General features: G+C 43.1%; 1 protein-coding gene across 2 annotated transcripts; it reads left to right on the top strand.

Moving 5' to 3' along the window:
* The first annotated feature begins 5,476 nt into the window (after window positions 1-5,476).
* tgif2 (TGFB induced factor homeobox 2) lies at window positions 5,477-22,661 on the top strand. Of its 2 annotated transcripts, none has more exons than XM_033041282.1 (3): window positions 5,477-5,623; window positions 6,372-6,568; window positions 20,582-22,661. In XM_033041282.1, the coding sequence occupies exons 1-3, from the start codon at window positions 5,605-5,607 to the stop codon at window positions 21,101-21,103; spliced, it is 738 nt and encodes a 245-aa protein (XP_032897173.1). In that variant the 5' UTR covers window positions 5,477-5,604; the 3' UTR covers window positions 21,104-22,661. The 2 variants fall into 2 exon arrangements, with proteins under 2 accessions (XP_032897173.1, XP_032897174.1); XM_033041283.1 differs by having other exon boundaries at window positions 6,375-6,568.
* The last annotated feature ends 1,818 nt before the right edge of the window (window positions 22,662-24,479 follow it).

The following is a 24,479-nucleotide window of genomic DNA, read 5'->3' on the forward strand; positions in this document are numbered from 1 at the left end:
AACAAGATAAGAGTTTTAGAAATATACAAGTTATAAGATATAGATAGATAAAGATGTGCGAGGCAAGTTTTCACACTGTGGGTGGTGGTGACCTGGAATGCACTGCCAGGGGTGGTGGTGGAGGCAGATATGATTGTGCCGTATAAGAAGCTTTTGAATAGGCACACGCCATTCATTGTGATCAACAGATGAGATCAGTTTAACAACATTGTGTTCAGCACAAACATTATGGGCTCTAGGACCTGTTCCTGTGTTGTGCTGTTCTATGTTGATCGCCAAAGTCTCATCTCTGCAGTAGTAAAGGTGAGATGGGAAGCTGGAGAAAACTAAGGGAATATATCGATCAGGTCATCAGGTCAAACTAAGGGAATATTGATCAGGTCATCATGTCACATACTTTCTGGGAATGAGGTTTGGTGACTGTGGTCAGGTATCTATTCAAGAGTCAAGAGTCAAGAGTGTTTTATTGTCTTGTGTTCCAGATAGAATAATGACATTCTTACTTGCTGCAGCACAACACAATATGTAAACATAATACACTGTAAACAATATAATAAACGAGCGAGAAAAGTTCAATGTGTGTATGTGTACACATACTCACAAGTAAACACACACACACACATATATATATATATATATATATATATATATATATATATACACACACACGTACACACACACATATATATATACACGTACACACACAAAACAAACAATAAAAGTGCAATAATAATTATTAAAATAATAGTCTATTGTAGTTCAGAGCTTATTTGAGGTTGTAGTGTTTAATAGCCTGATGGCTGTAGGGAAGAAACTGTTCCTGAACTTGGATATTAGTTTTCAGGCTTCTGTACCTTCTTCCCGATGGCAGTGGTGAAATGAGTGTGTGGCCAGTGTGGTGTGGGTCTCTGACGATGCTGGCTGCCTTTTTGAGGCAGCGACTCTGATAAATCCCTTTGATGGTAGGGAGGTCAGTGCCGGTGATGGACTGGGCAGTGTTCACAACTTGTTGCAGTCTTTTCCGCTCCTGGGCATTCAAGTTGCCGAACCAGGCCATGATGCAACCAATTAATATGCTTTCTACTGTATACCTGTAGAAGTTCAAGAGAATCCTCTTTGACAAATCTCTGTAATCTTCGCAGGAAGTAGAGGCGCTGGCGTGTTTTATTTATAATTGCATCAGTGGGCTGGGTCCAGTAAAGATCTTCAGAAATATGCATACCCAGGAATTTGAACTTTTTGACTCTCTCCACCATCATCCCATTAATAAACAGGATTGTGGGTCCTCATCCTTCCTCTTCCAAAGTCCAAAATGTTACTGGTTTTACAGATATTAAGAGCCAGGTTGTTGTGCTGGCACCATTTGGTCAGTCGGTCAATCTCACTTCTATACTCTGACTCATCACCATCTGTAATTCGTCCAACAATGGTGGTGTCGTCGGCGAACTTGATGATGGAGTTCGCACTATGTCTGGCTACACAGTCATGAGTATAGAGTAGAGCAGGGAGCTGAGCATGCAGCTTTGAAGTGCTCCCACACTGATTGTTAATGAGGAAGAATTATTTCATAGAAACATAGAAAATAGGTGCAGGAGGAGGCCATTCGGCCCTCATAGCCAGCACCGCCATTCATTGTGATCCTGGCTGATCGTCCCCAATCAATTACCCTCACCTCAGTCTTAAATGGCCTCCCCTTTATTCTAAGACTGAGGCCCCTGGTTCTGGACTCGCCCAACATTGGGAACATTTTTCCTGCATCTAGCTTGTCCAGTCTTTATATAATTTGATATGTTTCTATAAGGTGTCCCCTCATCCTTCTAAACTTCAGTGAATACAAGCCTAGTCTTTTCAATCTTTCCTCATATGACAGTCCCGCCATCCCAGGGATCAATCTCGTGAACCTACGCTGCACTGCCTCAATCACAAGGATGTCCTTTCCCAAATTAGGAGACCAAAACTGTACACAATACTCCAGATGTGGTCTTACCAGAGCCCTATACAACTGCAGAAGAACCTCTCTACTTCTATACTGAAATCATCTTGTTATGAAGGCCAACATTCCATTAGCTTTCTTCACTGCCTGCTGTACCTGCATGCCAACTTTCAATGACCGGTGTACAAAGACACCCAGGTCTCGCTGTACCTCCCCCTTACCTAACCTAACCCCATTAAGATAATAATCAGCCCCCTTGTTTTTGCCACCAAAGTGGAAAACCTCACATTTATCTATATTATACTGCATCTGCCACGCATCTGCCCACACACTCAACCTGTCCAGGTCACCCTGCAACCTCCTAACATCCTCTTCACAGTTCACACTGCCACCCAGCTTTGTGTCATCCGCAAACTTTTCTGCCAATTCGAACAGACTGTGGTCTGTGGATGAGGAAGTCGAGGAACAATTGCAGAGGGATGCGCAGAGACCCAGTTCCGTGAGCTGTAAAGGGATCCATTGCAATCATATATTGTCACTCTGCTGACTGGTTAGCACGCAACAAAAAGCTTTTCACTGTACCTCGGTACACGTGACAATAAACTAAACTGAAGAAGACCTTGATATTTGGTGCATAATTTATGGTAACTAGAAGGATGTGATTTCTAACTATATACTTCAATTATGTTCACTGTACAGTTGAAATAAAAATATGGGGAAAAACAAGATGAATGCCGGAGTGAGGACAAGGCCACCTATCATTTATTCAGTGATATCCCGTGCAAGGACTAATGTGCTCGATGGCAGAAACATCGCCCTAACCAGCCATTTAAATGTGATGCCACCTGGTGGTTTAGAGATATCGCATAAATGTATGAAACGTTTATCACCAACACTGTGATTTTGAAATGTACTTTATGGCATTTTATGGCAAACTTAAAAAATATTCCATTAAAACGGATATATTTGTTAGATAAATTACTATTTCAGAATGCCTCATCATTATCTCCAGCTCTGAATGAGAGAATGAAAGCTTTTGTACAGCAAAATAATAATTATAAAGAGTCCCCGTCATGTTGTTTACTAATAGTTGCGCTGGTGGAGTGATTGCGTGGATTGCTGCGGTCCCCAAGTTGTGATTGCAGCATAGAAACATAGAAACATAGAATGTAGGTGCAGGAGTAGGCCATTCGGCCCGTCGAGCCTGCAGCGACATTCAATATGATCATGGCTGATCATCCAACTCAGTATCCTGTACCTGCTTTCTCTCCATACCCCCTGATCCCTTTAGCTACAAGGGCCACATCTAACTCCCTCTTAAATATAGCCAATGAACTGGCCTCAACCACCTTCTGTGGCAGAGAATTCCAGAGATTCACCACTCTCTGTGTGAAAAATGTTTTTCTCATCTCAGTCCTAAATGATTTCCCCCTTATCCTTAAACTGTGACTCCTTGTTCAGGACTTCCAATACAATACAATTCAATTTATTGTCATTTGGACCCCTTGAGGTCCAAACGAAATGACGTTTCTGCAGCCATACATTACAAACAAATAGACCCAAGACACAACATAATTTACATAAACATCCATCACATCGCTGTGATGGAAGGCCAAAAAAACTTATCTCTCCACTGCACTCTCCCCCCCATGTCAGAGTCAAAGTCAAAGCCCCCGGCTGGCGATGGCGAATTGTCCCGCGGCCATTAAAGCCACGCCGGGTGATGCAAGGCCGCGCACCGGGTCTTGGTGTAAGAGCCCCCGGCGTGCGCTCGCAGAGACCCGCGGCCATTCCAAGCCGCGCGGGGCGGTGATGTAGGCCCCGCTCCAGGAGCTCTTCAACCCCGCAACTCGGGCGGGAGAAGTCGCCGTTGCGGGAGCCCTGAAAAGCGGTCTCCCTCCAGGCACCCGCGGGCTCCCGGTGTCACTGCCCGCCAAACCCGCAGTTGCAGCCTCCGAATCTCCGGGGGTCGGGCCACAGCAGCGTCCACCACAGCTCCACCCGCTCTGGACTCGGCCAGCTCCGCGACGGTGAGGTGAGTAGTCGGCACCACAGCTCCCGGTCTTCCTGTTGGAGGCCGCTCCTCATTGCAGCCCCAACGACAACGGAGACCCGGCAAAGAAAAGGTCGGGTCTCCCGTGCAGGGGGAGATTTAAAAGTTACCCCCCACCCCCCCCCCACACATACCCCACCCCCCCCCACACCACCCCCACACATACCCCACCCCCACCCCCCCACACACATACCCCCACCCCCCCCCCACACCACCCCCACCCCCCCCCCACACACCACCCCCACACACATACCCCCACACCCCCACACGCATACCCCCACCCCCCCACACACACACCCCCACCCCCCCACACACATACCCCCCCCCCCACCCCCATACCCCCCCCCCCCCCACACACATACCCCCACCCCCCCCACACACATACCCCCCCCCCCCCCACACACATACCCCACCCCCCCCACACATACCCCCCCCCACACACATACCCCCCCCCCCCCACACACATACCCCCCCCCCCCCCACACCACCCCCACCCCCCCACACCACCCCACCCCCCCCCCCCCACACCACCCCCACCCCCCCACACCACCCCCACCCCCCCACACACATACCCCACCCCCCCCACACACACATACCTAAAACTACATAAAAACATAGACATAAAATAATAAAAACGCAGACAGACTGCAGAGGCCGCTGCTGACGAAAGTCGCGCCGCCCACCGGACGATGTTGTTCCCCAACTGTTGTTCCCCAACATCGGGAACAATCTTCCTGCATCTAGCCTGTCTAACCCCTTAAGAATTTTGTACGTTTCGTTGTAAGACATTGATCATTCTTTTAATCTGTGTTTTTAACTCATGTATTGTGTTTTTTTTTAATATAATTTATGATGCTTTTATGTGATATACTAAGATTTTATATGTACTTTATGATATTTTTTTTAAATATGCAATGCATTTTTTAAAATGTAATGTTGCCCCTTGTCTGGACCTCGAGTCCGTAATGAAGTTTATTATTATTATAAGATCCCCCCTCAATCTTCAGCAGCAGCAGCAGTGAGTGAGCGAGTGAGCGGGTGAGTGAGTGGGTGAATGAGTGAGTGAGTGAGTGGGTGGGTTAGTGGGTGAATGAGTGAGTGAGTGGGTGGGTTAGTGGGTGAATGAGTGAGTGAGTGAGTGAGCGAGTGGGTGAGTGAGTGAGCAGGTGGGTGAGTGGGTTAGTGGGTGAGTGAGTGAGCAGGTGGGTGGGTGAGTGAGTGAGTGAGTGAGTGAGTGAGTGAGTGAGTGAGTGAGTGAGTGAGTGAGTGAGTGAGTGAGTGAGTGAGTGAGTGAGTGAGTGGGTGAGTGAGTGGCGCTGGTTTCCGGGGTGAGCTGTCAGTGAGCGCTGGTGAGAGGCGACCATCACCATCATCACCGCAGTCTGGCAGCAGGTAGCGAGCAGCTTTGTTTAACTGCGCCTCGCTGCCCACGCTGCACAGCGGCGGGAGAGAGGGAGAGGGAGAGAGAGAAGGAGAGAGGGAGAGAGAGGGAGGCGAGCTGAGCTGAGCTGCACAAACACACACAACGAGCTCCTTCACCATCTGCGACTTTACACTTTTATATGAAGCTGCAAAATCCAAACTGTGTCGCCGACAGGAAGAGTAAACGTGGAGCAAGATGAAAGCTGCGAGAAAAGGTAGGTGTGACCTTGGTGTAGACTCTGTCTGTCAATGTTGCCTCGAACAATGACAATGGCAGGTCGAGCTGCTCGCGTTTGGCATCATTTATATTTCTCTCTTTCTCATCTCCTTCTCCCCCCACCCCCCGCGCTGTGATTGTGGAAAGGGATTATTTTTAGTTGCAGGGGTTTCCTCTGGGGGGTGACGTTACAGGGAGGGTGAGGGTGAGGGTGGCCTTGTTGTGTTGTCTCTCGGGCTCGGCGTGTTGGCCCCTTTGTTGCAGCAGAAGCCCCCGCTCCCCAGCTCCTGGGGCAAAGACCCGACATCGCTATAAGATCCCTGGTCCTGGGGCTTCCCAGCTGCAGCTTGAGGTGTAACTTTACAAAGTTGTTGCCCCCTCCCCGCTAAAACAGAGTTTGTGTCGGTGACAGATGGAGCCGGGATTACCGCCAGTTCCTGCTTCACTCAAACAAAAGCTGCACCTCAATGGCGGCAAACTTTATGCCCAAGTTTATTCTGGTTCATGTTTGCAATTAACTTTATTTATTGACCCGAGTTATTGATGCAGCGGGTTTGTGGATGATGGAGGGTTTGACTTTGAGCGCGTTGTTGCATCGTAAATGTAAAGAGTGAGTGAGTGAGTGAGTGAGTGAGTGAGTGAGGTCCGTTGTTGCCGCTGCTGTTGTTTCCAGTGATGGGTCCGGGCCGGGCTACTTGTGTTTCTGACCCCATAACTAACTAACTCTCTGCCACTGCTACTGCCAGCAGCCGTGGGTGGCCGGAGCTCGGACAGTGACTCTATGGACGAGGGCATGGCCGGCAAGAGGAAGCGCCATGTCATCTTCTCCAAGGAGTCGGTGAAGGTTCTGCGGGACTGGTTGTACGAGCATCGCCTGAACGCCTACCCATCGGAGCAGGAGAAGCTGAGCTTATCCGGACAGGCCGACCTCAGCGTATTACAGGTAGGAAGGAGTCCGGCCACACTTGGGGAGTGGGTGGTCAGGGACACGGGGCCAAGGCCGTTGTGGAACACAATGTAATGAAAGGATTAACGATAAAATACACAAGTCTGTTGGGATCAGCAACAATATCGAGTTGTGCAAAGTTACATTTGTTTTTTTATCGCCGCAGCAAATAATTGATTCACGGTAACACAACGAAGTAAAATAAATCTCTCCTTCACAAACGTGGTGAACATTAAAATGGATAAATGTGTAAACTAAAGCAAAATGCATCGACTTGGGCAACTTGGTCTTCACTTGCCAGATTGCCAGGGATATTAGTTGGGGGAAGGGGCAGTTAAATATTTCTGAAGCAAGTTAGAGCCCGTTGGATTGCCTTAAGGAATGGGGAAGTTTCTATTGTTTGTCTAGTTTTAAACGCAGGATGAGCGAGCATTGCCTTTTGTTTTGTGTACACGTGTGTGAGTATGGCTTTCGACAGTTATGCTGCGAAGTTGAATTCTTGTGATTCCATCATCCATATTGTGCCTAAGAGGATGTTCAGTTGCTTTGTGAAACTGTTAGTAAAAGTGAAACCAGCCTGTCCCCACATGGTCATAGCCTTTGTGGTTTCTTGTCATCAATCTAAGCTTTCTTTTCTTCCGTGTCCTTTTAAATTTATTGAGAGTTGTGATTACGGCTAAATTGGTGTTTTATTGCAAATAGATCTTTAAACTGATTTTGGAAGCTAATTTATAATTAATTAACCTACAAGTTTGAAATAAAATGAAGAATCTCACACTCGTTGTCTGACAGTCATTGTGTAATGTGTAGGAAGGAACTGCAGATGCTGGTTTAAACCGAAGATAGACACACATAGTCTTTGTGTAATAGTCACGCAGTTAGTCAGGAATATCGTTGGGAAAGTCAGTTCCTGTTAATGTTGTTGCCTGCAAAATTACTCCAGCATTTTGTGAATATCTTCAGTTTAAACCAGCACCTGCAGTTCCTTCCTACACAAATAGTCTGCCTTGTTGGAGTTCAGAAGAAAAGCTCTTATTAGTTATTGCTTACTCCAAGCCTGAGTTTTATGGACAAGTAATTGAATTTCATGATATAGATTAAAAAAAGGTGCCTTCAAACATCATTTTATAATGTAATATTTTGTTGCCTGATAATTTAATTTGTGAATTCCTGGGTGAGGGATTGCTCAAGTGTTTCATTAAATTGTAGTATTGGGATTTAAGGGTGAATTTAGCAGAAAGATATTCCTTTGTGTTGGAGTTTATGGAGCAGCATGCATCTATCTTGTTCGTCTCTTTACACAGTCTATTCCAGCGGATGCAATTAAAACAACTTGCATGTAATTCCCAACTTGCATGTAATTCTAGTGCATGCAGCTTCCAGGAACTATCACCAATACATTCTTCCATGCTGTAATCGAATGGTTGACTCCACAAACATGAGTTGTGAGCAGCAGATGTTGGGTTAGCATGGCTAGTATTTCCTTGTCATTAATAAAGAGCTAAGCCTTCTTTCAGCTTAGCTTACATTCACCACATGTCCTGCTTACAAAGAGATTCATTTACAGAAAACCTAACTTTCCATAGGATACCTCTCCAAAGTCTGTAAATATAATTCCTTTACACACACAGTAAATGTCAGGTACTTATTTGATTTAAAATTGTATATTGCTGACTTTTATAGAGTTGCAAAGCAACAAATGATTGACCTTTAAGCGAATGTGTCTGTTAGCCTCTGGTGACATTACCACTGGTGATGGTGCAGTTGTAAGCGGTGTCAGAGCCTTATTGTTCATAGTCTTACACTGAAATCACATCTGAATCTCTAAATAATGCAATTATTTTTTTCTTGAAGTGAGATTAATCATTAGATATCTGGGAGGTGGCAGAAGAAATGAGCCACAATATTACTGAATCTTGGAGCAGGCATAAGGGATATGATGGTCTACTCATTTCTTTATGTGACTTACGCACGCAAACATTTATAGCACGTATGGGGAAATTACTTTAGTCCTAAGCTACTTCAAGCATCGTAATTAGATAGGGAAAGAAAGAACAACATAGTAGCCATTTTCTGACCTTGTTACCGAAGCCGTTTCTCAGTAGTCCAAAGTTCCGGAGTTACAAGGTCTGGAGAGCGTGTCTACTTCTTAGATCTTCGCTTGAAGACTGCCTTAAAACAAAGGGGAGATTACACAGACCATCAGCCTGAGGTAAGGCAACAGCTGATGCTTTATATGACAGTAATTATTTAACTAAAATCACCTGTGGTATAACGAGTGGAGTTGATTACTTGGGCAATGGAACTGTTCTGTGATATAGATTGGATGGCGTGAAATGGCCTCTGTGTCATGTGGAAATACAGAAACATTCGTGACATAAGTGCCAACAGATTTATCAAGACATAATGATGTGGCTTGATAAGGCTGTTGTTTTGAGTGGAGTGAGGGTTACACTGTCAAAGCTGCCCTCTCTCAGATACAAAAATACATTTATTTCATTTGTATAATACCCATTTGTGTACAAAAACATCCCTAATGTGAGGGAGGGGATGATGGAGGTGAAAGAGCTGGAGCTTAGTGGGAGAGGACAAAGGGCTGATACTTGATGGGTTTGGAGGGAATGTTGCTGCCATCTGCCCTTGCTGAGATGGGTGGAATCGGGCAAAGATTCTGAATATCCGTGGATGGGTTTTGGAACAGGATGGTGTGGTCCGTGTGTCATAGGTTGGGAATGTCGTGTTTGCCACAGTCACAGAGGGCACCATTTTATTCTGTATTGGCTCCATCTGCATGGATATGAACCTGAACTGCAGGGCTGTTTTTGTTGAAGGAGTTCATTATTATTCAGACAACAGTGGAGCCCTTCTCTTATTTCATTGCTCCTTGCAGGAGTTTGTCCGACTGGTGCAGTGAAAGGCACTATATAAATGCAGGGTTCCTCTTTGGCACATTCCTCCAAGTAAATCAGAGTTTCACAGTTGCCCAGACAGAAAATTTAAAATTTGAAGTGTATTGTTCGGTTTTATTTTCTGAAAGAAACTTCCTGTCCATTGTACCTATGCTGCTGCAACACTATACCATGCTGACGATTCCCCCCTGCCCACACCCTATCCACTCCATTGCTGCATTGCATCCATTTTGGTGGCAAAAACAGGAAAGCAGACTATTATCTAAATGGTGGCCGATTAGGAAAAGGGGAGATGCAGCGAGACCTAGGTGTCATGGTACACCAGTCATTGAAAGTAGGCATGCAGGTGCAGCAGGCAGTGAAGAAAGCGAATGGTATGTTAGCATTCATAGCAAAAGGATTTGAGTATAGGAGCAGGGAGGTTCTACTGCAGTTGTACAGGGTCTTGGTGAGACCACATCTGGAGTATTGCGTACAGTTTTGGTCTCCAAATCTGAGGAAGGACATTATTGCCATAGAGGGAGTGCAGAGAAGGTTCACCAGACTGATTCCTGGGATGTCAGGACTGTCTTATGAAGAAAGACTGGATAGACTTGGTTTATACTCTCTAGAATTTAGGAGATTGAGAGGGGATCTTATAGAAACACAAAATTCTTAAGGGGTTGGACAGGCTAGATGCAGGAAGATTCTTCCCGATGTTGGGGAAGTCCAGGACAAGGGGTCACAGCTTAAGGATAAGGGGGAAATCCTTTAAAACCGAGATGAGAAAAACTTTTTTCACACAGAGTGGTGAATCTCTGGAACTCTCTGCCACAGAGGGTAGTTGAGGCCAGTTCATTGGCTATATTTAAGAGGGAGTTAGATGTGGCCCTTATGGCTAAGGGGATCAGGGGGTATGGAGAGAAGGCAGGTACGGCCCCCGCCCTACTCGGTTATAGTGGACAACTTGTAATAACATACACCAGGACCACCTACTCCCTCAGTGGTCTATAGCGAGGGCTTACTGTAAGGTGAACAGCTTTGGGCCCCATATCTGAGGAAGGATGTGCTGGCATTGGAGAGGATCCAGAGGAGGTTTAAGAGAATGATCCCGGAGATGAGTGGGTTAACATATTATGAATGTTTGACAGTACTGGGCCTGTACTCGCTGGAGATTTGAAGGATGAGGGGGAAACCTCATTAAATATATCGAATACTGAAAGGCCTGGATAGAGTGGATGTGGAGATGTTGTTTCCACTAGTGGGAGAGTCTCAGACCAGAGGGCACAGCCTTAGAATAAAAGAAGTTCCTTTAGAAAGGGGATGACGTCATTTCATTAGTCAGAGGGTGGTGAATCTGTGGAATTCATCGCTACAGACGTGGAGGCCAAGTCATTGGATATTTTTCAAGAGTCAAGAGTGTTTTATTGTCATTTGTCCCAGACAGAATAATTACTTGCAGCAGCACAACAGAATACGTAAGGCGGAGGTTGACAGATGTTCAAGAAGGAACTGCAGATGCTGGAAGATCGAAGGTACACAAAAATGCTGGAGAAACTCAGCGGGTGCAGCAGCATCTATGGAGCGAAGGAAATAGGCGACGTTTCGGGCCGAAACCCTTCTTCAGACTGATGGGGGGTGGGGGGGGAGAAGGAAGGAAAAAGGGAGGAGGAGCCAGAGGACGGGGGGATGGGAGGAGACAGATCGAGGGTTAAGGAAGGGGAGGAGACAGCAAGGGCTAGCAAAACTGGGAGAATTCAACGTTCATGCCATCCGGACGCAAGCAACCCAGGCGGAATATGAGGTGCTGTTCCTCCAATTTCCAGTGTATGAGGTTGACAGATTCTTGATTAGTACGGTTGTCAGGGTTATGGGGATAAGGCAGGAGAAAGAGATTGAGAGGGAAAGATAGATCAGCCATGATTGAGTGGCAGAGGGGACACGATGTGCCGAAGGGGTTTGGCTGGACAGGTGGCTCCTGCTCCCCCCTGCAAACACGAGTCATGTTCATAATGTCGTGTGTTTATTCAGCAAAGGTGCCTGTGGACTTAAGCACCTGTGGTTTTTAACATCAGGCAAATTAGTGTCATATGTGGACATTAGTTATATTGTACAGCATGCAAACACATCACATTGTTTCACTGATCATTGAGCAACATTACACCCAAACCACACTGATCCAATTTTTAAAATTCTCCCACATTCCCACCGATTGTCCCCACGTTCCATTGCCACCTGCTCTAGAAACAGTACAGCTACCAACCTGCACATCTTCAGGATCAGGATGTGGGAGGAAACGGGAGCTCCTGGAGGAAACTCATGCAGTCTTGTTGTGAATGTGGAAAATCCACATAGATAGCTCCAGAGGTCAGGTTTGAACCTGGGTCACTGTAGTCATGAGGCAGTGGGTCTACTTGCAGCCCTGAAAATAAAATAAAAGAATACACCTACATTTGGATTACTGAGCTACAAGTTAACACAATATGCGAGTTGTTTACAACAATTGTAACTGGACTGCAGTCCTTGTGGGTGGAGAGATAGATAGTCACAACTTGCCCTCTCCCCTGTGTTAGAACACGTTCTACGGTAAAGAACAGCTTTATTACAAGCGGGGGGGAGGTGGTTGGCCTGTTACTCAGAGCCACTTTTCAAAGAACCTCAGTTTATAAAATGGAACAGGATTGCAGAATGTCTAGGAAGCCTGTGCTGTCCAGATGGGTCGGTGCTCCTGAAGTGTGTGTGTTGCCATGCACTCTGCTGTGCATCTGCCCCTGTGACAGATTGTTTAGACAAAGACTAGGCTGCTGGAAAGGAGGCGTCAGACATGAAGCTACATCCTGTTTATCCTGCAGTTTCCAAAATTCATGCAAGCATTCAGTTTAGTTTATTATCACTTGTACCAAGGTACAGTGAAAAGCTTTTTGTTGCATGCTAACCAGTCAGCAGAACGACAATACATGATTACAAACAATCAATTAACAATACATGATAAGGAAATAACGTTTAATGCAAGGTAAAGCCAGCAAAGTCCGGTCGGTAAAGGATAGTCCGAAGAAACATCAAAGAGGTAGATAGTAGTTCAGCATTGCTTTCTGGTTGTGGTAGGATGATTCGGTTGCCTGATAACAGCTAATAATATTACCCCTGCACTTGCTGTTCTCACTTCTGTTGGCATGCACTTGATCACTATTCTATGCAACAGATAATAGATAATATTAAACGTACATTCAATACCTGCCTCTGAAAGGCAAAGTATGGTGAGCAGAACAGGCTCTCGCGTCGCAGGCACTGATGATTTCTGTTCTGAGTTTCTGATCATTGGGGGCTGTGTATAGTAAATACTCTATGGAACATTCTTGCTGAAGCTGATGTGTAGAAGGAACTGCAGATGTTGGTTTAAACCCATGATAGATACAAAATGCAGAGGTAACTCAGCAGGACAGGTAGCATCTCAGAAGAGAAGGGATGGGTGACGTTTCGGGTCGAGACCCTTCTTCAGACCGTTTCTACTGAAACTGAGGTTGATTCTCGTCCATTAAATGTGTAAGCTGCTTTCACGCAGGTTGCACTTAGTTATTTAAAAATGTTAATTCTAAATAATTTATTACTTTAGTTATTTATATTTATATCAGAAATAAAAATGAACTGCAATTGTAGATATTACTATAATTTTAGCAAGGTTTGACTTCAGTAGTTTGTGTGACTTTAGCTCACAAAGTCAGTGGATTGTCATACTTCTTGATCTAGAAGCACTGTGTTTTGTTCCTATATATTTCTCCTTGGAAATATTATTTGGAATGATAGCACTGTTTTCTTTCTAAATACACCGATTCTTTCAGAATTAGACCAGACATGTGGCTGTAATTGTAATGGGAGTCCACACAAATGTAAAATGTTGGGGTATTTTATGGTGAAATTGTTTCAGTTTTGCAGTGATTTATTATACTTATCATTACTGTATGATTACTATTTACTATGTGAACAAGGAATTTCCCTGTAGATGACCATAAACCAATTAATTGGCAAGTATTATGCTACCCAGAACAACAAAACTTGTATTTAAAGAGCACCATTAGTGAAACAATACGTCCGAGCCACTTCACAGCAGCAATAACAAGACAACACCTGACTCATGGACCAAGATGGATGGAGCAAAGCAAGGTTTTATGGAGGGAGTTCCAGAGCTCTAGGTTTTGGCCTGTGAACCTGTAACCTGTGGTTACATTCTGTCCACCAAACTTCATTTCCAAATGAGGCAAATCAGTTATTGACGAGCTAGTACTACTCGTATCTTGGAGAGGAGGAGTGGGAGCTGGTTATCGGACTGAGATAAGGATAACAGAATAACAAAGTGACCCAACCCTGATGCTGGCTGTTCAGTGAAGCCATTTACAGTGCCCTCCATAATGTTTGGGACAAAGACCCATCATTTATTTATTTGCCTCTGTACTCCACAATTTGAGATTTGTAATAGAAAAAAAATTACATGTAGTTAATGTGCACATTGTCAGATTTTATTAAAGGTTATTTTTATACATTTTGGTTTCACCATGTAGAAATTACAGCAGTGTTTATACATAGTGTGTCCCCCGCCCTCCCCCCTCCATTTCAGGGCACCATAATGTTTGGGACACATGGCTTCACAGGTGTTTGTAATTGCTCGGGTGTGTTTAAATGTTGCCTCAATGCAGGTGTAAGAGAGCTCTCAGCACCTAGTCTTTTCTCCAGTCTTTCCATCTTTGAAATCTTTTATTGGTGTTTATCAACATGAGGACCAAAGTTGTGGCAATGAACGTCAAAGAAGTCATTATGAGACTGAGAAACAAGAATAAAGCTGTTAAGATACATCAGCCAAACCTTAGGCTTACCAAAATCAACTGTTTGGAACATCATTAAGAATAAAGAGAGCATTGGTGAGCTTACTAATCACAAAGGGACTGGCAGGCCAAGGAAGACCTCCACAGCTGATGACAGAAAAATTCTATCTGTAACAATGAAAAATCCCCAAACATTTGTCCGACAGATCAGAAACACTCTTCAGGAGTCAGGCGTGGATTTGTCAATGACCACTGTCCGCAGAAGACTTCATGAACAGAAATACAGAGGCTACACTGCAAGATGCAAACCACTGGTTAGCCGCAAAAATATGATGGCCAGGTTACAGTTTGCCAAGAAGTACTAAAAAGAGCAACCACAGTTCTGGATAAAGGTCTTGTGGACAGATGAGACGAAGATCGACTTGTATCAGAGTGATGGCAAGAGCAAAGTATGGAGGAGAGAAGGAACTGCCCAAGATCCAAAGCATACAACCTCATCTGCGAAACACGGTGGTGGGGGTGTTATGGCCTGGGCATGTATGGCTGCTGAAGGTACTGGCTCACTTATCTTCATTGATTATACCAACTGCTGATGGTAGTAGCATAATGAATTCTGAAGTGTATAGACACATCCTATCTGCTCCAGTTCAAACAAATGCCTCAAAACTCATTGGCCGGCGGTTCATTCTACAGCAAGACAATGATTCCAAGCATACTACTAAAGCAACAAAGGAGTTTTTCAAAGCTAGAAAATGGTCAATTCTTGACTGGGCAAGTCAATCACCCGATCTGAACCCAATTGAGCATGTATTTTATATGCTGAAGAGAAAACTGAAGGGGACTAGCCCCCAAAACAAGCATAAGCTAAAGATGCCTGCAATACAGGCCTGGCAGAGCATCACCAGAGAAGACACCCAGCAACTGGTGATGTCCATGAATCGCAGACTTCAAGCAGTCATTGCATGCAAAGGATATGCAACAAAATACTAAACATGATTACTTTCATTTACATGACATTGCTGTGCCCCAAACATTATGGTGCCCTGAAATGGGGGGGGACTATGTATAAACACAGCTGTAATTTCTACATGGTGAAACCAAAACGTGTAAAAATGGCCTTTATTAAAATCTGACAATGTGCACTTTAACCACATGTGATTTTTTTTCTATTACAAATCTCAAATTGTGGAGTACAGAGGTAAATAAATAAATTAATTGTCTTTGTCCCAAACATTATGGAGAGCACTGTAATTAACCCCAGAACCCATTTCTCACAGCCATGGAATTTTGTTCCCCTCAAGCATTTCCCAAATTCCCTTTTGAATGTTTAAGTGTTTCCTTTCTAGACCAATGACAATCCAGCATTTTTTGTTGCAAACACAAAGATTTTAAGTTTCAGGTGCCAAACTCACAAAGGTTACAGAAATACAGTCTTTCACCCTCATCCAAACATCACATTTAGTAATGTTCCAGCACTCGAGAAAAATTACACCAGGATCCTAATCAGTCGGGCAAGTGGGCAAAGGAATAGAGTTTAATGTTGATAAGTGTGAGGTGTTGCATTTTGGGGATGTCAAACCAGGACAGGACCTTCACAATGAATGGCAGGGCTCTGGGTAGTGTTGTAGAGCAGAGGGATCTAGGAGTGCAGGAACATAATTCCCCCAAAGTGGTGTAACCGGCAGATAGGGTGGTCAAGCAGGCTTTCAGCACACTGCATCAGTCAGGGTATTGAATATAGAAGTTGGGAGGTTATGTTGCAGTTGTACAATACTTTGGTGAGGCCACATGGTATTGTGTTCAGTTTTAGTCACCCTGATGTGGGAAGGATCATTTTAAGCAGGAAAGAGTACACAGAAGATTTACAAGAATGTTGGCAGGACTTGAGAGCCTGAGCTATAGGGAGAGGATGGGCAGGCTATGACTTATTTTGTTGGAGCTGAGGGGTGATGTTATAGAGGTGTGTAAAATTGTGAAGGAATAGGGTGAATGCAGTGTCATACCCAGAGTAGAGGAATCAAAAACTAGGACATAAGTTTAAGGCGAGATGGGAAAGATTTAAAAGGATTCTGAGGTGCAGCTTTTACAAAGCTATATGAACGAGCTGCCAGAGGAGGTAGTTGAGGCAGGGACTATCAAACATTTCAAAGACATTTGAACAGGTACATGGATAGAAAAGGTTTAGAGGGCCAAATGCAGACTAGTGTAGAAGTGACGTCTTGATGGGTATGGGCAAGTCGGGCTGAAGGGCCTGTTTCCGTCCATGACATAGACCTTATTAGCATTCTCTTTGGGGTGGGAGATTGCAACCTTCACGTGGTCCGCCCTGTTTCGACGAATGCAATCAACCTGGCGTGCACAATCAAATAAGATCAAATAGAACAAGTTGTCCTACAACTTTAGGCTGTGCACACCATACACAAGAAGAAGAAGCATTCTCTTTCCTAGTAAATTGCAGCCAAACAGTTGAGCAAGGGGGACAGACACAAAAAGCTGGAGTAACTCAGTGGGACAGGCAGCATCTCTGGAGAGAAGGAATGGGTGATGTTTCGGGTCGAGACCCTTCTTCAGACTGAAAGTCACAGGAAAGGGAAACGAGATATAGAAGAAACATGAGATATATAATGAAAGATATGCAAAAAATTAAACAATGATAAAGGAACAGGTCATTGTTAGCCGGAGCTAAGTAAGAACAAAAGCTGGTGTGACGGGTGGGGGAGGAGTGGAGAGAGAGGGAATGCCGGGGTTACTTCAAATTAGAAAAATTAATATTCATAACCCTGGGTTATAAGTTGCCCAAGCAAAATATGAGATGCTGTTCTTCCAATTTGTGTTTAGCCTCACTCTGACATAGAAACATAGAAAATAGGTGCAGGAGTAGGCCATTCGGCCCTTCGAGCCTGCACCGCCATTCAATATGATCATGGCTGATCATCCAACTCAGTATCCTGTACCTGCCTTCTCTCCATACCCCCTGACAGAAAGGTCAGTGTGGGAATGGGAAGGAGAATTAAAGAGTTTAGCAATCGGGAGATTAGGTAGATCCAGGCAGACTGAGCGAAGGTGTTCTGTGAAACAATTGCCAGCCTGTGTTTGGTCTCTCTGATGTATAAGAGTCCACATCTTGAACAATGGATACAGTAGATGAGGATGGAGGAGGTGTAAGCGAACTTCTGCCGAAGGGCAAGGGAGTTATTTTTAAATGAATGTTAATACCTGGTCATTAGAATGAGTTTGAATCAGATGAGTATGAATATAAAAGCAGAATCTAGGTTTTCCACATCAAAGATGATTATTAAGTATGATTAAAGTTGGAATAATTGGTTTGATGGGTCATATTTTTCAAGATTGGTTTCAGTGCTAACATGGAATGAAGCTCGTTCAGTGAGTTGGTCGCAGAACTTGTGTGGAACAAGCTGGGGAAATCTTCACTTGTGTCCTCGTGTGGTATGAGGCAAAGATCGCTGATTTAATGGCTTCAGGGTAATCACATTGGAAAAGTACAGGCAAAGTGTCTTGCCCAAGTCCTTGGGCAAGACACTTCACCTACCTTTGCCTGGGACTAGAGATGGAAATTAGCTACTGATTGGCTACAATCTCGCATATTTACATGCAAATGTTCATTAATATGCACTGTCCCTATAAAACAAATATTATTATTAAGGAAGTGAGAAATGAAAGGTCAATTCATCCCATTGAGAGAAGAGCAGGAAGCCTTCCTGAACCCGAGCTGGAATTTCTTCCTTAAACTTATATTTCAACTTCCTCACTTTCAGACACTTCTTAAACCAACATTTCAACTATCCTGTTTGATTCTGAGTTCCTGTCTCTCTCATTTGGCTGTGAGCCAGTTTATGAGCAACTCCTCTCGCAGGACTGAGATTATAAGTGTTAGAAGAAGAATTAGGCCATTCGGCCCATCAAGTCTATTCCACTATTCAATCAAGGCTGATCTATCTCTCTCTCCTAACCCCATTCTCCTGCCTTCTCCCCATAATCTCTGACACCTGTACTAATCAATGTTTAACTATAGCCCCAGGAACATGCATGTTGTCAGATGGAAGTGTTGGAGTGGGAAGAAGTTCTTTGTCCATTCAAAAAATGCTATACCTGGCCAAAGAGTGTTTGATCAATCAAAATGGAAAATAAAACTTCTGACGCAACATCTGATCAATAAGCTTTCTTTACAAAGAGTCCAGGAGAACAGATCTGTGTGGGGGAGGGGGAGGGGGGAAGGAGTGACCTCATTTCCATTGAAACCTTGGAGTTTCTTTTGTTCTCTTTTATTAGTTAGTTTGTCCTCGAATATAAACACTGCTTTTTCAACAGAGGAAATCTTCTCTTCAAAAGCTCAGGCCTACCAAACACAGATGTGGTGTCAGCTTTCCCTCTAATTTCATCTCTGTGGTAATGAATATCTGCTAATTATGTGTCTTCTAGAGATGAAAGTAAGAGGAACACCCTCCAACATTTTGAAGAGACTGTCTGAAAAAATTAATCTTTCAAACATCAGTGTATTTGGTGGCTAAGATTCACAGGTGCATTACTATTCCTTATGGTAGAGTTTATTTCTAAAGTAGTTAAGATGACGAGTAAGTTTGTGATTAAAATTTCCTTAGCCTTTTTTGATTTGGTGCATTTAAATCTAATGTGCTGGCCAGCTTCTTGTGTAGACATAGAATGATAAATAACTGCAAGTGTCTGGAACTGGATGTTGCAAGAAAGATTTTTTCTCCCCGAGTTTCAGCAAAGTGGTGATTTGCCTGAATATTCCTTTGAAGTTCCTGACCGCCTGACCAGGCAAGCACCCATTGCCTTTCTGCTGTTTATGTTGTTCAATCAGTTTACTGTCGTCCCACAGTCTTGTGGACCCAGTTTTGATCAATGAGTCCGCTGTTCAAAACAGGTTGGGCAGAAAAACAAGGAATTCTAAATTGAAGGAAAATAAATGGATCACAAGATCAAATTTCAAATGTAATTTCTCCTAACACATATAGTGTGTTTTTTGTTTGGCTTTTTAAATGTTAGATACTCACACTGCAACAGCAATCACTGGAATAAAATTATCAATTACTAGGCTGTGAAAGACCGAATATTTAATTAAAAAATCTTTTCAAAAGATAAGTCTAGACTGGTCACATATAAAATACCAAGAACAGAAAGAATGATTTATTTAGTAAATTATTTGTAAATGTTAAATTCTGAGATTTTTTTTCATTTAACTGCCCAGCCGCAGAGATGTCACTGAGCCTTGGATTACTTTCATATTTAGACCCCAATAGTCCTGTTAGTTTTGCTCATCGTTCCTTCTCGAATTGTGCCAGAGATTTCTTCCATCTGCCTACACCAGTCATTGCTGCCCTCCCCCACCACAGAGTATGCTTTGTGCAACACATCAAGTTGCTCAGTCCACACTTGAAGGCCCATAATGGCAATTCCTTCAGCACTGGTTTCAAGTTACACAACCTGATCAGTGTGCGATCACGTGTTCGTGTTCTGGGAGAGGCAAACTGTTTTCACATCGCTGCCTGTTTTCAAGGGCTTTGTCTAGGTTACAGCAAATAGGATTCAGGTAGCAATTGTTTTCACTCTTCAAAATTTAAGGGCAAGTTTCAAAGAAAATGTCATCCAAAATGTCTGCTTCCTTAAATCAAACCTATCAACTCCATTTATACATGGACTACATGATCTACAGAAAACATGCCGACACTGAGCTGCTCTGATCAGCAAATAAAACTGCTGCGACTGCTGCAGAGCTTCCACCCGCAGCACTAACCATATGGAACGAGCAGAGAATACAAATTGTAAGGGCAACAGAGGACAGGAGGCACAAGAAACTGCAGGAACTGGAAACTCAAGCAAAAAATAAACTGCTGACAGAACTCAGTGGGTCAGGCAGCATCTGTCAGCAGGAGGCAAAGGGATAGTCGTTGATTTGTGTCCAGGCCCAGAATGAAGGGCCTGAGGTGTCTTGAGCACAACAAGCAGTTGAACTCATAATGGGCTCGATGTTCAGAAAGCTGCAGAGCAGTAAATAAGCAAAGCTTGAGTCAGATATACTCAAGCAGAAAAAATAAATATTTCTGACTGTCAAAGGATCCCTTTTAAAAAGAATCCTGAACAACACACCAACTTTACATGGTGTTCGGTCACAGCATCTGCTAGCATTGTCTGATATTTCCAACCCTGCTGAGGAATTGTTGTGCATTGACAAATCTTAACTCGTTTTTTCATTGTAACTTTTTTTAAGCACAGCAACAAAATTAATGTGCTAAATATTTTTTGTCTTTGCTTTCAAACTTAAGGTTTCTAACTGGTTCATCAATGCAAGGAGGAGACTTCTGCCGGATATGTTGCGGAAAGATGGCAAAGATCCCCATCAGTTCACCATTTCTCGGAAGAGTAAATCCTCTGAACTGACCCCGTCACGAAGAACAGGTGCACCAAACCTGGAGAATTCTGCTTCAGCCACGTCTTCCACTATCTTACCTGCATCTATCCGACCTTCTGTCATCTGTCACGCAACAACGTCCACAGTCAAAGACATATCTTTACTCTTCTGCCCAGACTCTGGAAATGGTGATGAGAACACATCAAAACTAACTGATCATAAGCTAGCTCAACCTCTGTTTAACACTGATAACCCCACTGACTTAGTGATATGCACGGGCCCAACCAGTCCTAACAATGGGCTGTTCAACACACCTCCACCCACTCCACCAGAACTCCACCAGGACTTCAGTGGGTTCCAGTTACTGGTGGATGTGGCACTCCAGCAAGCAGCCGAGCTGGAATCTCAGAAACAGAATGTCATGGTTTCATCTTAAATGCACAGGCAGAGAAACATGGTGGCCGGGAATAGAAATATAGATATCAAAGAAATCTTGTCAGTTGGTTCTGGTCTCTGGATGGGCATTGATATGTTGCTAAATACAGTTGTACTGTCCATTTTGGACAAACAATCATTAAAATGCATTTCTCCTGGTTGGAGATAGAGTTTAAAGTCTGCCCACTTGAATTAAATTTCTCATGGGTGAATGATTGATTGTAGACCTCGGAGTGAAGGGGGTTGCAATAATTATTCTCAGAGCCTCTCTTGTAGATTTGCACTCTGCAGTGTGTAGATTCTGGGATTTCAACAGAATAAGCATCAGTAGCTTTCTGTATTTTTGACTGCAGATATATATGAACTGTAATTGTGTTTCAAGGAATTGCAGATAACTTAAATCTTATATTAATCTGTGGCTACTGTTCCCATTTTAAGATTTGAGCTTAAAGTAGGTTGTTTTTCCTCTGAACACTACTGTCCTGATTGCAGATATAGTGAGTATAGAACAAGAGGCAGCACAGCTTCATGCGGGTCTCCTGGATGGAAATTCTGTGGCACGTTCTTTAGTTCTCGATACGTGCACAGTGTCAGAATTATTAAGATGCTAGTAGAATATTTTTTCATTTGTATATAATGGATCTTTACTACTGAGCTGAAAATTGTAACTTTAAATTGTGGTTCTTAGAGGAAAATTATAAAATTAAATGGCAGCTTCCTTTAAATTACTACTTAATAGATTATGATGTAGCAATGTGACATTAGCTCTGAGATATTAATTTGTAATTTTTGAATACAGAACTCAAGGTAAACATATCTGTTTGTTAGTTATTTGTGAATGTAGTTTTCTTTTGATTTTTAATTCCTTTTAAAATGTAGTACTTTGTTTAAAGGTGATGTGAGACGTTTTATAATAGTCCTAAAATCATCTACATGGTAGACTTGGAGCCAAATAAATATTTTTTTCAGATTCTAAAGTGTCACACACCACAGTTATAAAATAAATTGTATTTTGAGAAAGTCTTGTATATTTAAAAAAAGGGAACCAGTGATTTTAAGCTCCTCACTCAAACTATGACCCTTACTGACCACAACACTGCAAGTCCCCAGTGGCACTGTGGCACTGGTTTCTGCAAATTGCAGGAGAAATACTTTTGTTGGCAGACAATTTACTTTTGATGTGGGAGCTGCAGATCTTTGTACGTCAGCCGTTTACTGTAAATTGTATGCAGGCCAAAACTCTATACTTGTGGTTCTACAAAGTAGCTTTATGTAAATCCAAATCCTATTTGTAACAGAAGCGTTAAAAGTTTGGTTCAGTGTTAATGCAAAAAGGGGCTTTGCAGATCCTGTATATAAGTGAGATAATGCAAATGTGCCTTATGATGGTGGTGTTTTTTTTTGTTATTTTAAGGGACCACCCAACGCGCCCAGTCTTCAGTCTCAATCTGTGCAATATTTCAAGGGGTACTTTCACTCCATTCTTTGTCTTACGGGAACATTGATCACATCTGTGAATTTTTTTAAAATACCACTCTAATAAAAAATTGACATTTGGTCATTGTTTTGTAATTATTGGTGGGATAATTCAGGTTTTGACATAAATTGTGATTTCTTAACCGGAGAACTCAGACTCTGACTTGAGCCGCTTTCATTTAGTGAGCAGGTGGCAGCTGATACCCATAAAATGAAAAACACAATTTGAGCTAAATTAGTTTAATCCTAGATAGTTTAAGCTACAGCACACCCTTGAAGCTGCATCCATTGGGAACAGCCAGTGTCAGCATAAGCAAAACTATAATTCAACTGAGTTTGAAGCAACCACTACTTAAAACAAATATGTTTTTTTGTGCACACACTATGCATGAGGGCAAATTTGAACGACTACATTATTTTCTTATCGCATTGGCTGCTCTCAGCTCAAGTAGACTTGTTTGCCAATCATATTTCCACCTTTCACTGCACAGAAATCCTACACAGAACTAAAAATATCCACAAAATGGCATTGGAAAATTTGTAGTCCTGTCAATAACTGAAATTTTAGAGGGTACTTTGATTTTAGGGGAAAAAAATTGTACTGTTAAAAAATTAAATCTTGAAAAAGATACTAAATTCTTTTGGAAACATTTAACTATTTGGGAAGACTTATTTGTCACCAATAGTACAGTACCTGCTGAAATTAGGATAGCAACATATTGTGGACATTTTTGTCCTTGTTAGTGAATGTATCTATATTAGCAATCTGCAGATTTGGGCTCAATCTTTCTCTGTTAGAATCAGACATCCTATAATATGAGCAGAATTATACCAAAGATCTAGGCAAAAAAAATACTGGAAGAACACAATGGTTCAGACAGCATCTGGTAGGAATAGACAAATGTCAGGACCTTTTTTCAGGCACCTATTTCCTTCGCTCCATAGATGCTGCTGCACCCGCTGAGTTTCTCCAGCATTTTTGTGTACCTTTTTTCAGGCAGCTCAGTTTCCTGTTAACATGTGGCACTGACCAGAAAAAACAATTCTCAGAGTTTCAATGTTTGCTTTTCAAAATTCTGAGATTTAGACAATAGATTTCTGAGGTTTTGCATCCATTTTGCTGCTGCAGGGTCCTATTGAATCATAAATGAAAAAATACTTATTTGAAAGGAATAACTTAATGCTTAGTAACAGGAAATTGGGCAAGAAAAGAAACCCAAGACAGTTGTAAACCACAAGTGTTTAACATTTCAGTCTTCTGTACATCAGGCTTTTATTATAATGTGATTCTATAAGTGTTTTATCATAATCTTTCTCTTCACTCACCCTGCTAGCAGCTGAAATATGATTATCTGAATTCCTGGTGCAGCTGTCAATTAGCTAATGTGAAGGGTTGATGGAGAGAGGGGGAGAGACAGAGTCCTGTAGGCTCAGGCTAATCTACAAATGATGTAATACCAGCGTTTAGCATTTCAATCCTATGACAGATGTTTACATTTTTAATCCTATTGCAGGAAGTAATGGCTGAGGCAACAAATTGCTTTCTAGAGTTTTAAAGTGAAGCCTCAATGGGTTAGATATGATGACAGCACTGACTTCATTACAGTTTTGTGGCCTTATCAATAAACCACGGGGGGGGGGCTTCAGCGTCACACACACACACTAACCCCCCCCCCCACACACACTAACCCCCCCCCCACACACACACTAACCCCCCCCACACACACACTAACCCCCCCCACACACACACTAACCCCCCCCCACACACACTAACCCCCCCCACACACACACTAACCACCCCCACACACACTAACCCCACCCACACACACTAACCCCCCCCCACACACACACACTAACCCCCCCCCCCCACACACACACTAACCCCCCCCCCCACACACACA

The sequence above is a fragment of the Amblyraja radiata genome, chromosome 23, assembly GCF_010909765.2.
Source record: "Amblyraja radiata isolate CabotCenter1 chromosome 23, sAmbRad1.1.pri, whole genome shotgun sequence".
NCBI lineage: Eukaryota > Metazoa > Chordata > Chondrichthyes > Rajiformes > Rajidae > Amblyraja > Amblyraja radiata.

Excerpts from the sequence above, each read along its gene's own strand:
- tgif2 (XM_033041282.1), top strand. Across the intron at positions 6,569-20,581 it reads CCGACCTCAGCGTATTACAG|GTTTCTAACTGGTTCATCAA; the intron begins GTAGGAAGGAGT and ends TTCAAACTTAAG.